Source organism: Salvelinus fontinalis, chromosome 31, assembly GCF_029448725.1.
Source record: "Salvelinus fontinalis isolate EN_2023a chromosome 31, ASM2944872v1, whole genome shotgun sequence".
NCBI lineage: Eukaryota > Metazoa > Chordata > Actinopteri > Salmoniformes > Salmonidae > Salvelinus > Salvelinus fontinalis.
The window spans coordinates 4,926,938-4,944,244 of record NC_074695.1 but is presented as its reverse complement, the minus strand read 5'-3'; the positions used below and the strand labels follow the sequence as shown (position 1 = coordinate 4,944,244).

Here is a 17,307-nt window from a genome sequence, read left to right as displayed (position 1 = left end):
TGGTGGTGGTGGTGTTGGTGGTGGTGGTGTTGGTGGTGGTGGTGGTGGTGTTGGTGGTGTTGGTGGTGGTGGTGTTGGTGGTGGTGGTGGTGGTGTTGGTGGTGTTGGTGGTGGTGGTGTTGGTGGTGGTGGTGTTGGTGGTGGTGTTGTTGGTGGTGTTGGTGGTGGTGTTGGTGGTGGTGTTGGTGGTGTTGGTGGTGGTGTTGGTGGTGGTGTTGGTGGTGGTGGTGTTGGTGTTGGTGGTGGTGTTGTTGGTGGTGGTGGTGTTGGTGGTGTTGGTGGTGGTGGTGTTGGTGGTGGTGGTGTTGGTGGTGGTGGTGGTGGTGGTGGTGGTGTTGGTGGTGGTGGTGTTGGTGGTGGTGGTGGTGGTGTTGGTGGTGGTGTTGGTGGTGGTGTTGGTGGTGTTGGTGGTGTAGTTGTTGATGGTGGTGTAGTTGGTGTTGTTGGTGTAGTTGTTGGTGGTGATGTAGTTGTTGATGTTGTTGATGGTGGTGTAGTTGTTGGTGGTGGTGTAGTTGTTGATGGTGTAGTTGTTGGTGGTGTTGTTGGTGGTGTAGTTGTTGATGGTGTAGTTGTTTGTGGTGTAGTTGGTGTTGTTGGTGTAGTTGTTGGTGGTGATGTAGTTGTTGATGTTGTTGATGGTGGTGTAGTTGTTGGTGGTGTTGTTGGTGGTGTTGTTGGTGGTGTTGGTGGTGTAGTTGTTGATGGTGGTGTAGTTGGTGTTGTTGGTGTAGTTGTTGGTGGTGATGTAGTTGTTGATGTTGTTGATGGTGGTGTAGTTGTTGGTGGTGGTGTAGTTGTTGGTGGTGTAGTTGTTGGTGTAGTTGTTGATGGTGTAGTTGTTGGTGTAGTTGTTGATGTTGGTGATGTTGGTGGTGTAGTTGTTTCATACTGAATGTACTTGATCTACTCTTTTTCTCAGATTGACGTCGATGATGAGACTGAATATGAGGAAGAGGAGGAGCCTGAACAGACAGAAGGTGAGGAGGAGCTTGCAATATTAGTACTATATTATATTATACTATCATATTATTTTATATAGCAGTACCGAATATGTACAATATCTGACCACTTTGGTACAGTAGCTCTTTGGTGTTTTATGATTTGATGAATGTTATACAGTGTGTCCTGTGTCTTTGAAATGTCTGTTGTGTGTCTTTGAAAGGGCTGTTGTGTGTCTTTGAAATGGCTATTGTGTGTCTTTGAAATGTCTGTTGTGTGTCTTTGAAAGGGCTGTTGTGTGTCTTTGAAAGGGCTGTTGTGTGTCTTTGAAATGGCTATTGTGTGTCTTTGAAATGGCTATTGTGTGTCTTTGAAATGTCTGTTGTGTGTCTTTGAAAGGGCTGTTGTGTGTCTTTGAAATTGCTGTTGTGTGTCTTTGAAAGGGCTGTTGTGTGTCTTTGAAATGTCTGTAAGCTACATTATTGTATAACTCACCTGCGCAGGGACAGGATATGGAAATAAGCTATTTATCTTAATCTAGTGCAATGCATACATCTAGTACAGGGCTCTCCATCCCTGTTCCTGAAGAGCTACTGTCCTGGAGGTTTTCGCTCCAACCCCAGTTGTAACTAACCTGATTCAGCTTATCAACCAGCTAATAATTCGAATTAAGGTGTACTAGAATAGTGTTGGAATGAAAACCTAGAGGACAGTATCTCTCCAGGAACAGGGTTAGAGTTCAAACCTAGAGGACAGTAGCTCTCCAGGAACAGGGTTAGAGTTACAACCTAGAGGACAGTAGCTCTCCAGGAACAGGGTTAGAGTTCAAACTTAGAGGACAGTAGCTCTCCAGGAACAGGGTTAGAGTTCAAACTTAGAGGACAGTAGCTCTCCAGGAACAGGGTTGGAGTTACAACCTAGAGGACAGTAGCTCTCCAGGAACAGGGTTAGAGTTCAAACCTAGAGGACAGTAGCTCTCCAGGAACAGGGTTGGAGTTAAAACCTAAAGGAGGGTATCTCTCCAGGAACAGGGTTGGAGTTACAACCTACAGGAGGGTAGCTCTCCAGGAACAGGGTTGGAGTTAAAACCTACAGGAGGGTATCTCTCCAGGAACAGGGTTGGAGTTAAAACCTACAGGAGGGTCTCTCTCCAGGAACAGGGTTGGAGTTACAACCTACAGGAAGGTCTCTCTCCAGGAACAGGGTTAGAGTTACAACCTACAGGACAGTAGCTCTCCAGGAACAGGGTTGGAGTTAAAACCTACAGGACAGTAGCTCTCCGGGAACAGGGTTGGAGTTAAAACCTACAGGACAGTAGCTCTCGAGGAACAGGGTTGGAGTGAAAACCTACAGGACAGTAGCTCTCCAGGAACAGGGTTGGAATGAAACCCTTGAGGACAGTAGCTCTCCAGGAACAGGGTTGGAGAGCCATGATCTAGTTAATCTAGTATAATGCATAAATCTTATACAATGCATCACATTTCTTGTGAGATTTTATGTTTTAATTGTACGTGATCCCTGTCAAAACAAAAGGTGAGGAGCATGCAACAGAAGGAGGTGAGGAGCATGCAATAGTAGGTGAGGATAAGTCCTTCAGACCTGGGTCAAATGCCTAGTTCAAATACTTTCAATATTTGTGTGCTTGGTTTATTTGTTCAGACAGCATGGAACCAGTGGTCCTAACAGTCTAAACTCTACAAGCTTAATCAAGCACACCTCATAAACTACGCATTTAACCCAAGTCTGTTCATCAATCCAACCATTTGAATTCCAGAGAGAACCCTATGTGTAAAGGGTACTACATGGAATCCAAAAGGGTTCTACCTGGAATCCAAAAGGGTTCTACCTGGAACCCAAAAGGGTTCTACCTGGAATCCAAAAGGGTTCTACCTGGAATCCAAAAGGGTTCTACCTGGAACCCAAAAGGGTTCTACCTGGAATCCAAAAGGGTTCTACCTGGAATCCAAAAGGGTTCTACCTGGAATCCAAAAGGGTTCTACCTGAAACCCAAAAGGGTTCTACCTGGAATCCAAAAGGGTTCTACCTGGAATCCAAAAGGGTTCTACCTGGAACCCAAAAGGGTTCTACCTGAAACCCAAAAGGGTTCTACCTGGAATCCAAAAGGGTTCTACCTGGAATCCAAAAGGGTTCTAACTGGAACTAAAAAAGTTTTGCCTATAGGGACAGTCGAAGAACCGTTTTGAAACCCTTTTTTCTGAGAGTGTAAGGATATTCCAGAATTGTCCTCTGTAACCCAGGACAACAGAAGGGCTTTGGTGTCACACAGCCCACTGGGCACACCAAATAATTTCAACGTGGACATTTTGATGATATTTGGTAGAGACGTTGATCAATGACATTTCAACCTTTATTCACCCCACTCAAAAAGACAGCCAGAAATTTGTTGAATTCCTAATGACAATTGAAAAAAAAAAATCACATCAAATTTTATTTGCAACACGTACCGTGAAATGCTTACAAGCCCTTAAACAACAACAATGCAGTTCAAGAAATAGACGTTAAGAACATTTTAACTGAATAAACTAAAGTAAAAATGTAATTAAAAGATACACAATAAAATAACAATAATGAGGCTATATACAGGTGGTACCGATACCGAGTCAATGTGCGGGGGTGCAGGTTAGTCGAGGTCATTTGTACATGTAGGTATGGATAAAGTGACTATGCATAGATAATAAACAGTGAGTAGCAGCAGTGGAAAAACAAAGGGGGTGGGGGTTCAATGTAAATAGTCCAGGGGGCCATTTGATTAATTGTTCAGCAGTCTTATGGCTTGGGGTTAAAAGATGTTAAGGAACCTTTTGGTCCTAGACTTGGCGCACCGGTACCGCTTGCTGTGAAGTAGCAGAGAGAACAGTCTATGACTTGGGAGACTAGAGTCTTTTACATTTTTTGGGGCTTTCCTCTGACACCGCCTGGTATATACAGTACCAGTCAAAAGTTTGGACACACCTACTCATTCAAGAGTGTTTCTTTATTCTTTTCATTTTCTACGTTGAAGAATAATAGTGAAGACATCAAAACGGTGAAATAACACATATGGAATCATGTAGTAACCAAAAGAGTGTTAAACAAATCAAAATATATTTTAGATTTTAGATTCTTCAAAGTAGCCACCCTTTGCCTTGATGACAGCTTTGTACACTCTCGGCATTCTCTCAACCAGCTGCATGAGGAATGTTTTTCCAACAGTATTGAAGGAGTTCCCACATATGCTGAGCACTTGTTGGCTGCTTTTCCTTCACTCTGCGGTCCAACTCAGCCCAAACCGTCTCAATTGGGTTGAGGTCAGGTGATTGTGGAGGCCAGGTCATCTGATGCAGCACTCCATCACTATCCTTGGTCAAATAGCCCTTACACAGCCTGGAGGTGTGTTTTGGGTCATTGTCCTGTTGAAAAACAAATGATAGTCCCACTAAGAGCAAACCAGATGGGATGGCGTATCACAGCAGAATGCTGTGGTAGCCTTGCTGGTTAAGTGTGCCTTGAATTCTAAATAAATCACAGGCAGTGTCACCAGCAAAGCACCATCACACCTCCTCATCCATGCTTCACGGTGGGAACAACACCTCCTCCTCCATGCTTCACGGTGGGAACAACACCTCCTCCACCATGCTTCACGGTGGGAACAACACCTCCTCCTCCATGCTTCACGGTGGGAACAACACCTCCTCCTCCATGCTTCACGGTGGGAACTACACATGCGGAGATCATCCGTTCAACCACACCCCGTCTCACAAAGACAGTAAAGTTGGACTCATCAGACCAAAGGACAGATTTCCACCGGTCTAATGTCTTGCTCGTGTTTCTTGGCCCAAGCAAGTCTCTTCTTATTATTGGTGTCCTTTAGTAGTAGTTTCTTTGCAGCAATTCAACCATGAAGGCCTGATTCACGAAGTCTCCTCTGAACAGTTGATGTTGAGATGTGTCTCTTACTCTGTGAAGCATTTATTTGGACTGCAATCTGAGGTGCAATTAACTTTAATGAACTTATCCTCTGCAGTAGAGGTAACTCTGGGTCTTCATTTCCTGTGGCAGTCCTCATTAGAGCCAGTTTCATCATAGCGCTTGATGGTTTTTGCGACTGCACTTGAAGAAACTTTCAAAGTTCTTGAATTTATCTGAATTGACTGACCTTCATGTCTTAAAGTACTAATGGACCGTCGTTTCTCTTTGTTTATTTGAGCTGTTCTTGCAACAATATGGTCTTGGTCTTTTACCAAATAGGGCTATCTTCTGTATACCACACCTACCTTGTCAGAACACAACTGATTTGTATGCGTTTGTGTGTGTGTAGTAAAGGTGGTCTGGAGTTTTTTTTTCCTCTGGTTGTACATGTGACATGCTGGTAGAAATGAGGTAAAACTGATTTAAGTTTGCCTGCATTAAAGTCTCCGGCCACTAGGAGCGCCACTTCTGGATGAGCATTTTCTTGTTTGCTTATGGCCTTATACAGCTGGTTGAGTGCGGTCTTAGTGTCGGCATTGGTTTGTGGTGGTAAATAGACAGCTACGAATAAAATAGATGAGAACTCTCTCGGTATATAGACACACAACCCTGCCCCTCGTCTTACCAGACGTGGCTGCTCTGTCCTGCCGATGCACGGAAAACCCAGCCAGCTCTATATTATCCGTGTCGTCGTTCAGCCATGACTCGGTGAAACATAAGATTTTACCGTTTTTAATGTCCCGTTGGTAGGATAGCCTTGATTGTAGATCATCCAGTTTATTTTACAGTGATTGCACATTGGCCAATAGGACACAGATGAAATATGATAAACAATTCCATTCCTTTTAATAATAAGTGGCAGTTTAGTTTTGTTTTTATGAAAAATTCTTACATATTCCTTTTAAGATTGTGAGCAAAAAAATTCATATGTAAACAGTTCCTATTTGGGTAAACCAAAATGTTTTATATGTAGGTATCAGTATTTTGTCTCCCCCATATAACACAACTTCTTATCTTTTCAAATTTTTGAAGGAGTTTTGTTTACACACCTCCTTGACAGTGGTTTACCCACTAGCTGACGAATTCTCACAAGGTACCCTGACCGCTTCACGCAAATGACAGGGATTTGGCCCTGTTCTCCAGGAGGCAGTAAATACTTTGAGTCGGACTCATTAAATAAAGAAAATCTTCATCCAGTTTAAGATGATTCATCTTTGTTCTGATTTCCAGGAACTATTTTTGGTCATAAGAGACGGTAGCAGCAACATTGTGTATAAAATAAAATACCAAAAAATGCTGGGGGGGGGTGAGGGGGGGGACTAATAAAATAACAACAACAAAAAATTGTAGCCCGTAAAACGGCAGCCATTTTCCAGGTCTATCAATATGCTTTCAACCATCTAAAATCACAACAACGTTCAAAATGGGAATACCAAAGTCAGATATTTTCTTTTTATACAACAACTTCTTAATGTGTTATCACTGTGCTTCATCTAATAGCAGAACCAAATGACCTGGATTACAGATGAGATTACTTTAAAAGTACATGGTGATTAATGCTGTTGGAGATTCTTCAGATTGTTATAGCAATGGTGAAGATCTACACAGACCTTTAACCTTTGAACTTGCACACTTCCTGTGATTACAGAAGACATTTATAGCTACAGTAACATCAAAATGTGCCCCCCAAAAAATGCATTATTGATATGTTGGATTCAAGACTTCATCTGAAACCAAAAAGGTGTAAAATGTGGTTCATTCACGTCTCAATCAAAAGTTAAAGAATTAGGACTAAATCAAATTAAATCAAAACTTTAAAAGCACTTGAAATATAGTTTGATTTGATTTAGTCCGATTCTTTAACTTTTGATTGAGACGTGAATAAACCACGTTTTACATTGAGACATTGTTGCTAATCTAATGTATTTTGCTAATCTAATGTATTTTCCAAGTAGATTCCATGTCACAATACGTTGATGACTTACGTTGAATCATCCAGTCCGTGCCCACTGGGAGGGCATCGTCCATTTAAGATGGATGGAAATAGAGTTACATAGAGAGAAACAGTGTGATTACGCCAGTCACACTCGTAACACCCCGACCCAGTGACTCAGTCATTTAGATCCACTGAATGTGCCTCAGATCAGTGTTTCCTCAACCTTCTCCTCAGAACCCCCAGACAGTCCAACCTTCTCCTCAGAACCCCCAGACAGTCCAACCCTCTCCTCGGAACCCCCAGACAGTCCAACCCTCTCCTAAGAACCCCTAGACAGTCCAACACTTTCCTCAGAACCCCCCAGACAGTCCAACCCTCTCCTCAGAACCCCCAGACAGTCCAACCTTCTCCTCAGAACCCCCAGCCATTCCAACCCTCTCCTCAGTACCTCCAGCCAGTCCAACCCTCTCCTCAGAACCCCCAACCAGTCCAACCCTCTCCTCAGAACCCCCAGCCAGTCCACCACTCTCCTCAGAACCCCCAGCAAGTCCAACACTCTCCTCAGAACCCCCAGACAGTCCAACCTTCTCCTCAGAACCCCCAGACAGTCCAACCTTCTCCTCAGAACCCCCAGCCAGTCCAACACTCTCCTCAGAACCCCCAGACAGTCCAACCCTCTCCTCAGAACCCCCAGACAGTCCAACACTCTCATCAGAACCCCCAGACAGTCCAACCCTCTCCTCAGAACCCCCAGCCAGTCCAACAATCTCCTGAGAACCCCCAGCCAGTCCAACACTCTCCTCAGATCCCCCAGACAGTCCAACCCTCTCCTCAGAACCCCCAGCCAGTCCAACACTCTCCTCAGAACCTCCAGCCAGTCCAACCTTCTAACCCAGAACCCCCAGACAGTCCAACACTCTCCTCAGAACCCCCAGCCAGTCCAACACTCTCCTCAGAACCCCCGAGCCAGTCCAACACTCTCCTCAGAACCCCCGAGCCAGTCCAAGACTCTCCTCAGAACCCCCAGACAGTCTAACCTTCTCCTCAGAACCCCCAGCCAGTCCAACCCTCTCCTCAGAACCCCCAGACAGTCCAACCTTCTCCCCAGAACCCCCAGCCAGTCCAACACTCTCCTCAGAACCCCCAGCTAGTCCAACCTCCCCAGAACCCCCCGACAGTCCAACACTCTCCTCAGACCCCCCAGCCAGTCCAACTTTCTCCTTAGAACCCCGAGCCAGTCCACCACTCTCCTCAGTACCCCCAGCAAGTCCAACACTCTCCTCAGAACCCCCAGACAGTCCAAGCCTCTCCTCAGAACCCCCAGACAGTCCAACACTCTCCTCAGAACCCCCAGACAGTCCAACACTCTCCTCAGACCCCCCAGCCAGTCCAACAGAACCCCCAGCCAGTCCAACACTCTCCTCAGAACCCCCAGCCAGTCCAACCTTCTCCCCAGAACCCCCAGCCAGTCCAACACTCTCCTCAGAACCCCCAGCTTGTCCAACCTCCCCAGAACCCCCCCGACAGTCCAACACTCTCCTCAGACCCCCCAGCCAGTCCAACTTTCTTCTTAGAACCCCGAGCCAGTCCACCACTCTCCTCAGCACCCCCAGCAAGTCCAACACTCTCCTCAGAACCCCCAGACAGTCCAACACTCTCCTCAGAACCCCCAGCCAGTCCAACCCTCTCCTCAGAACCCCCAGCCAGTCCAACACTCTCCTCAGAACCCCCAGCCAGTCCAACCCTCTCCTCAGAACCCCCAGCCAGTCCAACCCTCTCCTCAGACCCCCCAGACAGTCCAACCCTCTCCTCAGAACCCCCAGCCAGTCCAACCCTCTCCTCAGAACCCCCAGACAGTCCAACACTCTCCTCAGAACCCCCAACCAGTCCAACCCTCTCCTCAGAACCCCCAGACAGTCCAACACTCTCCTCAGAACCCCCAGCCAGTCCAACCTTCTAACCCAGAACCCCCAGACAGTCCAACACTCTCCTCAGAACCCCCAGCCAGTCCAACACTCTCCTCAGAACCCCCGAGCCAGTCCAACACTCTCCTCAGAACCCCCGAGCCAGTCCAAGACTCTCCTCAGAACCCCCAGACAGTCTAACCTTCTCCTCAGAACCCCCAGCCAGTCCAACCCTCTCCTCAGAACCCCCAGACAGTCCAACCTTCTCCCCAGAACCCCCAGCCAGTCCAACACTCTCCTCAGAACCCCCAGCTAGTCCAACCTCCCCAGAACCCCCCGACAGTCCAACACTCTCCTCAGACCCCCCAGCCAGTCCAACTTTCTCCTTAGAACCCCGAGCCAGTCCACCACTCTCCTCAGTACCCCCAGCAAGTCCAACACTCTCCTCAGAACCCCCAGACAGTCCAACACTCTCCTCAGAACCCCCAGACAGTCCAAGCCTCTCCTCAGAACCCCCAGACAGTCCAACACTCTCCTCAGAACCCCAGACAGTCCAACACTCTCCTCAGACCCCCCAGCCAGTTCAACAGAACCCCCAGCCAGTCCAACACTCTCCTCAGAACCCCCAGCCAGTCCAACCTTCTCCCCAGAACCCCCAGCCAGTCCAACACTCTCCTCAGAACCCCCAGCTAGTCCAACCTCCCCAGAACCCCCCGACAGTCCAACACTCTCCTCAGACCCCCCAGCCAGTCCAACTTTCTTCTTAGAACCCCGAGCCAGTCCACCACTCTCCTCAGTACCCCCAGCAAGTCCAACACTCTCCTCAGAACCCCCAGACAGTCCAACACTCTCCTCAGAACCCCCAGCCAGTCCAACCCTCTCCTCAGAACCCCCAGCCAGTCCAACACTCTCCTCAGAACCCCCAGCCAGTCCAACCCTCTCCTCAGAACCCCCAGCCAGTCCAACCCTCTCCTCAGACCCCCCAGACAGTCCAACCCTCTCCTCAGAACCCCCAGCCAGTCCAACCCTCTCCTCAGAACCCCCAGACAGTCCAACACTCTCCTCAGAACCCCCAACCAGTCCAACCCTCTCCTCAGAACCCCCAGACCGTCCAACCCTCTCCTCAGAACCCCCAGACAGTCCAACACTCTCCTCAGAACCCCCAACCAGTCCAACCCTCTCCTCGGAACCCCCAGACAGTCCAACCCTCTCCTCAGAACCCCCAGCCAGCCCAACCTTCTCCTCAGAATCCCCAGCCAGTCCAACCCTCTCCTCAGAACCCCCAGACAGTCCAACACTCTCCTCAGAACCCCCAACCAGTCCAAGCCTCTCCTCAGAACCCCCAACCAGTTCAACACTCTCCTCAGAACCCCCAACCAGTCCAAGCCTCTCCTCAGAACCCCAAACCAGTCCAAGCCTCTCCTCAGAACCCCCAACCAGTCCAACCCTCTCCTCAGAACCCCCAACCAGTCCAAGCCTCTCCTCAGAACCCCCAGACAGTCCAACACTCTCCTCAGAACCCCCAACCAGTCCAACCCTCTCCTCAGAACCCCCAGCCAGTTCAACACTCTCCTCAGAACACCCAACCAGTCCAAGCCTCTCCTCAGAACCCCCAACCAGTCCAAGCCTCTCCTCAGAACCCCCAACCAGTCCAACCCTCTCCTCAGAACTCCCAACCAGTCCAAGCCTCTCCTCAGAACCCCCAGACAGTCCAACACTCTCCTCAGAACCCCCAGCTTTTTAACTCTGCATTGTTGGGAAAGGGCTAGTAAGTAAGCATTTCATGGTAAAGTCTGCACCTATTGTATTTGGCACGTTGAGTAAAGTAACAAATAGCAAGGGCTTAGTGATTAGTTGACCAGTTGACCAGTTGAATCAGGTGACCAGGTGAATCAGTTGAATCAGGTGACCAGGTGAATCAGGTGAATCAGGTGAATCAGTTGAATCAGGTGTACAGGTGAATCAGCTGAATCAGGTGATCATGTGAATCAGTTGTATCAGATGAATCAGGTGAGCTTGGACTGGAAGTACTGGAACACGTAAAATATGTGAAACTGGCTGGAGGTTCTGGTGGAGAGGTTTAGGAAACACTGGATTATATCAGGTGGCTGTTTGTCAGACAGACTATGTGTTTCTCTCTCTCCCTCAGAGGCGGCAGTAGGCATCCAGCTGAACGTAGCAGACATCCTCCCTCCCAAGGAGAAGGTTACACCAATCCCAGAGGGCAGCGCATTCTTCTGTCTCAGCAAGACCAACCCGTGAGTCTCTTACAAACGCTCTAAACTAGTCGCTTACTCTAAGACTTACTCACTAATGCTAGTGGACTACTACTATTATACTAGAGGACTACTGCTATTATACTAGAGTAATACTACTATTATACTAGAGGACTACTGCTATTATACTAGAGGACTACTGCCATTATAATATAGTGATACTACAATTACACAAGAGGACTACTGCTATTATACTATAGTAATACTACTATTATACTAGAGGACTACTACTTTTATACTAGTGGACTACTGCTATTATACTAGAGGACTACAACTATTATAATTGAGGACTACTATTATACTAGAGGACTACAACTATTATACTAGAGGACTACTACTATTATACTAGAGGACTACTACTATTATACTAGAGGACTACTACTATTATACTAGAGGACTACTGCTATTATACTAGAGGACTACTGCTATTATACTAGAGGACTACTACTATTATACTATAGTATTACTACTATTATACTATAGTAATACTACTATCATACTATAGGAATACTGCTATTATACTAGAGGACTACTGCTATTATACTAGAGGACTACTACTATTATATTAGAGGATTACTCCTATTATACTATAGTAATACTACTATTACACTAGAGGACTACTGCTATTATACTAGAGGACTACTGCTATTATACTAGAGGACTACTACTATTATACTAGCGGACTACTACTATTATACTAGTGGACTACTGCTATTATACTAGAGGACTACTGCTATTATACTAGCGGACTACTGCTATTATACTAGTGGACTACTACTATTATACTACAGTAATACTACTATTATACTAGAGGACTACTACTATTATACTAGAGGACTCCTACTATTATACTAGTGGACTACTACTATTATACTATAGTAATACTACTATTATACTAGAGGACTAATACTATTATACTATAGTAATACTACTATTATGGACTACCAAAATAAATGTGCATCTGACGAATAGTGAGCAGAGAAATTTCTTTCCTTTTCTGAAGCTTATTTAAAAATGTAAAATAATATTTAGCCAATTAGGTTTTATCCCAGCTCTTCTGTAGCAGTTGAGACTGTGCTAGCCCACTGAGCTAAAGCCTAGGCATTATCTTTGTGAGCTAACACACGTCTTAGGTAAGGTTTCTTATCAGGTCTTCAAATTATGACTTTTTTTGTTGTTTGTTTCTTCTTCTTCTTCTTCTTCAGGATCCGTCGGGGTTGCCACTTCCTGATCCACCACCACATCTTCTGCAATCTCATCCTGGTCTTCATCATCCTCAGCAGCTGCTCTCTGGCCGCAGAAGATCCCATCAGAGCACACTCCTTTAGGAACAATGTAAGTTACACACTCCTTTAGGAACAATGCAAGTTACACACTCCTTTCGGAACGATGTAAGTTACACACTCCTTTAGGGACGATGTGAGTTACACACTCCTTTAGGAACAATGTAAGTTACACACTCCTTTAGAGACAATGTAAGTTACACTCTCCTTTAGGAACGATGTAAGTTACACTCTCCTTTAGAGACAATGTAAGTTACACACTCCTTTAGGAACAATGTAAGTTACACTCTCCTTTAGGAACAATGTAAGTTACACACTCCTTTAGGAACAATGTAAGTTACACACTCCTTTAGGAACGATGTAAGTTACACACTCCTTTAGGAACGATGTAAGTTACACACTCCTTTAGGAACGATGTAAGTTACACACTCCTTTAGGAACAATGTAAGTTACACACTCCTTTAGGAACAATGTAAGTTACACACTCCTTTAGGAACGATGTAAGTTACACACTCCTTTAGGAACAATGTCAGTTACACTCTCCTTTAGGAACAATGTAAGTTACACTCTCCTTTAGGAACAATGTAAGTTACACTCTCCTTTCGGAACAACGACCCTTTTCACCATAAATAATATGAATATGCTTGAACTGATGTTCATCAAGAAATCATGGTGGCAAACGCACTGGGTAAGTTTTCTTGAAAACTGGTGGTTTTAAGTGCATTCTAACGTCGACTTTGTTTAGGGAAGCATAATCTGTCGAGTTGAAGGTTTTACGTCTGCTCAGTGGTTGAGTCTCGAAGCGCTGCGCGAGTAGCCGTTTGAAATGGACGTGTTTGGAACTCCCTTTGCGTGGCTTCTTGTTTTCATGGTGAAAAAGTTCACCATGAAACTAACATTAAATGTGGAGAATGATGTATTTGCATCTGTTGGCCATCAAAGCAACCTATTCATTTCTATGCCATTGTGGGCTACCGGTTGATACAATAAATATGGTGAAATGACTATCACTGGAGTCATTGCAAATCAATTGTGCAAACCGGATGTAATAAATAGCCTATAATTTCAGTGTATTGTTGTTGTAGCCTTGTGTTATTATGTGAATATTAATGGCCATGTTGAGTTAATTACATTGGAAGCAATTGTGGTCATGGTCACAGCTCTATCCAATTCCCAATCAACTGTTGCTACAACGCATTAGAGTGAAGGAAACAGTCAGTCAGATTAGGTTACAGGTGATCAGCTGTTGTTACAATGCATTAGAGTGAAGGAAACAGTCAGTCAGATTAGGTTACAGGTGATCAGCTGTTACAATGCATTAGAGTGAAGGAAACAGTCAGTCAGATTAGGTTACAGGTGCTCAGCTGTTACAACGCATTAGAGTGAAGGAAACAGTCAGTCAGATTAGGTTACAGGTGCTCAGCTGTTACAATGCATTAGAGTGAAGGAAACAGTCAGTCAGATTAGGTTACAGGTGCTCAGCTGTTACAATGCATTAGAGTGAAGGAAACAGTCAGTCAGATTAGGTTACAGGTGATCAGCTGTTAGAACGCATTAGAGTGAAGGAAACAGTCAGTCAGATTAGGTTACAGGTGATCAACTGTTACAATGCATTAGAGGGAAGGTAACAGTCAGGTAAAAGCATATTCAGTTCACATCCACAGCCTATTAATCCTATTTGATTCAGTGATTGAAATGAAGACCCCCCCCCCCCCCCAACATCCTCAGCCTATTAATCCTTTTTGATTCAGTGATTGAAATGAAGACCCCCCCCCCCCCCCAACATCCTCAGCCTATTTCCAGCAGACTAATTGGGAAACACATTCACTTCCTATCTCAAAATCGCCTCGCTATGTTTGAATAAATTAAGCTGCTAAATGTTTCAGTTTATATCCATCCGACGTCTTGTCTAGGCTACTGTAGGCTATCTGATTTAAGATATAGACCAATCAGGGGCTATAAACTACCTGGCTACTGTAGGCTATCTGAAATATGATTTAGACCAATCAGGGGCTATAAACTACCTGGCTACTGTAGGTCATCTGAAATATGATATAGACCTATCAGGGGCTATAAACTACCTGCTTCTAGCTAAGCAAACCATGCCAAAGTTGAATGACAATCATAAACCCAGATTGTATTCAGAGTCCTAGGTCTATTACATTTACATTTACATTTAAGTCATTTAGCAGACGCTCTTATCCAGAGCGACTTACAAATTGAAATGACAAGTCTATTGAAATGACTAGTCAATCACGCACATATTCCTTGCTATTTGCATTATCCATTTATAACGGTTCATAGTCCTAACATCTGGCACAGAATAAGAAATCTCATTGTTTTCTTTGATGTTGGTCTCAGTGTTTCCTACGCTGTTACGTCCGTCGTGGTAATGAGACCAAAGCGCAGCGTGGAAAGCGTTCATCATACTTTATTAGAATGAACACCCAAAACAAAAAAGGGGAAAAAACAAACGTAAAGTTCTGCAGGGCTAAACAGCTACTGTGCAAAAACAACATCCCACAAACTAGAGTGGAAAAACAGGCTGCCTAAGTATGATTCCCAATCAGAGATAACGATAGACAGCTGCCTCTGATTGGGAACCATACCCAGCCAACATAGAAATAGAAAACTAGAATGCCCACCCAAATCACACCCTGACCTAACCAAATAGAGAAATAAAATGATTCTCTCAGGTCAGGGCGTGACATACGCAGAGATCTCAAGATCCTGTGTTCAACTTTCATCACTCAAACTCTCCTGTCGGATCTATCTATAATTATGTACATGCTAAAAAAAAAAGGGGGATTTATTTACAATCATAGCAGTCAAGCGAGTTATATTCGACAATCATTGATGGAAAATGATCTGCCGAGTTTAATATGGGCAAATTATATTTTATCTTGCGACATATTCAAATTTGTTTATTACGTCAAGTTAGGAAAACAGAATTTTGCTTCTTACATCGTTACAAGTTATGTCAACATTTATTTATTTTTTACTTCCTTATAAAGTTATACGTTATAATTTCTGATGGTAAAATACTTTCAGTGTAAACTGAAACGTCTAAACCAGATCTGAAGTTAACAAGATAATGGAGCTATATATAAATATACACATATATAACTATATACATATATAAATATATATATATAACTATATAAATATATACATATATAACTATATAAATATATACATATATAACTATATACATATATAACTGTATAAATATATACATATATAACTATATACATATATAACTATATAAATATATACATATATAACTATATACATATATACATATAACTATATAAATATAACTATATAAATATATACATATATACATATATACATATAACTATATAAATATAACTACATAAATATATACATATATAAATATATAACTATATACATATATAACAATATACATATATATATAAATGTGCATATATATACACATATATACATATATGAATATATACATATATAACTATGTACATATATACATATATAAATATAATAACATCATATTGAGGACAAACAACCACCAAAATAAAAACTAGTGTGTCAAGGAGAATGAAATTTCAAAAAATGTCGTGTCATGGGGCCCCCATTGATTTTGTTATAATATTTGAGTCACTCAGATAGCACAAGGCATAACTCTGTAAATGTGCAGGAAATTAGCTTTAAAACAGCTCAATGTTGTGTCTGGGTCCACTCCTGTTCTGATCTACTGGAACACACAGCCCTGACTATGCATAGAAACACTGGGTTCAGACCTGACCTCACAGACCCAGTCACCAGGCTCCCTGAGCAACACACACACACACACACACACACACACCACACACACGCACGCACGCACGCACGCACGCACACACACACACACACACACACACACACACACACACACACACACACACACACACACACACACGCACCACACACACACACACACACACACAAAAACACATACACACACACACACACACACACACACACACACACACACACACAGAGAGAGAGAGGGAAGCAGCTGTCCTGATTGCACATTTGGTTCAGTCATCATGCTAGACGTGCCAATTACAGCCAGCTGAGGAAGGACCGTCTTGTAACGTGCAATCAGAGAGTCAGTGGGCGCGTTCCAGACTGTCTTGTAACGTGCAATCAGAGAGTCAGTGGGCGCGTTCCAGACTGTCTTGTAACGTGCAATCAGAGAGTCAGTGGGCGCGTTCCAGACTGTCTTGTAACGTGCAATCAGAGAGTCAGTGGGCGCGTTCCAGACTGTCTTGTAACGTGCAATCAGAGAGTCAGTGGGCGCGTTCCAGACTGTCTTGTAACGTGCAATCAGAGAGTCAGTGGGCGCGTTCCAGACTGTCTTGTAACGTGCAATCAGAGAGTCAGTGGGCGCGTTCCAGACTGTCTTGTAACGTGCAATCATCAGCCCCACAGGGAGGTAGAGAAGGTAGTGGGTGCGTTCAAGGGGGCAGTGGGTGTATTCCAGACAGTCTGCAAACCTACAGTGTACACTCAGATTGTTCAATCATATTAATTTGATTCCTGGAATAATCCTAAATATATCTGATACCCTGTCTTCGTCCCCTCTTTACCCTACAGGTTCTGGGCTATGCAGATTATGCCTTCACCTCTATATTCACAGTGGAAATTATACTGAAGGTAATTCAAAATAAAAAAGAGACTGTTTGTCACTATGAAGTGTTATAGATTTGTTATGAACTATGAGGCTATGTAACGCACATTTAAACAGTGACTCCACATCCCAAACGGCACCCTATTCCCTTTATAGGGAAAAGTGTGCCATAGGGCTCTGGTCTAAAGTAGTGCACTATATATAGGGAATAGGGTGCCATAGAGCTCTGGTCTAAAGTAGTGCACTTTATATAGGGAATAGGGTGCCATAGGGCTCTGGTCTAAAGCAGTGCACTTTATATAGGGAATAGGGTGCCATAGGGCTCTGGTCTAAAGTAGTGCACTAT

The 17,307-nt window shown here is 44.3% G+C and overlaps 1 protein-coding gene across 4 annotated transcripts in view; it reads left to right on the top strand.

Annotated features, from left to right (window-relative positions):
- The window catches only part of cacna1fb (calcium channel, voltage-dependent, L type, alpha 1F subunit), a 197,851-nt gene that overhangs the window by 128,673 nt on the left and 51,871 nt on the right, over nt 1-17,307 (top strand). For all 4 annotated transcript variants that reach the window (XM_055891144.1, XM_055891142.1, XM_055891143.1 and 1 more), the window contains exons 19-22: nt 923-980; nt 10,901-11,009; nt 12,233-12,362; nt 16,928-16,987. In XM_055891144.1, coding sequence (XP_055747119.1) covers nt 923-980; nt 10,901-11,009; nt 12,233-12,362; nt 16,928-16,987 — 357 coding nt within the window. The remainder of the gene's footprint in view (nt 1-922; nt 981-10,900; nt 11,010-12,232; nt 12,363-16,927; nt 16,988-17,307) is intronic.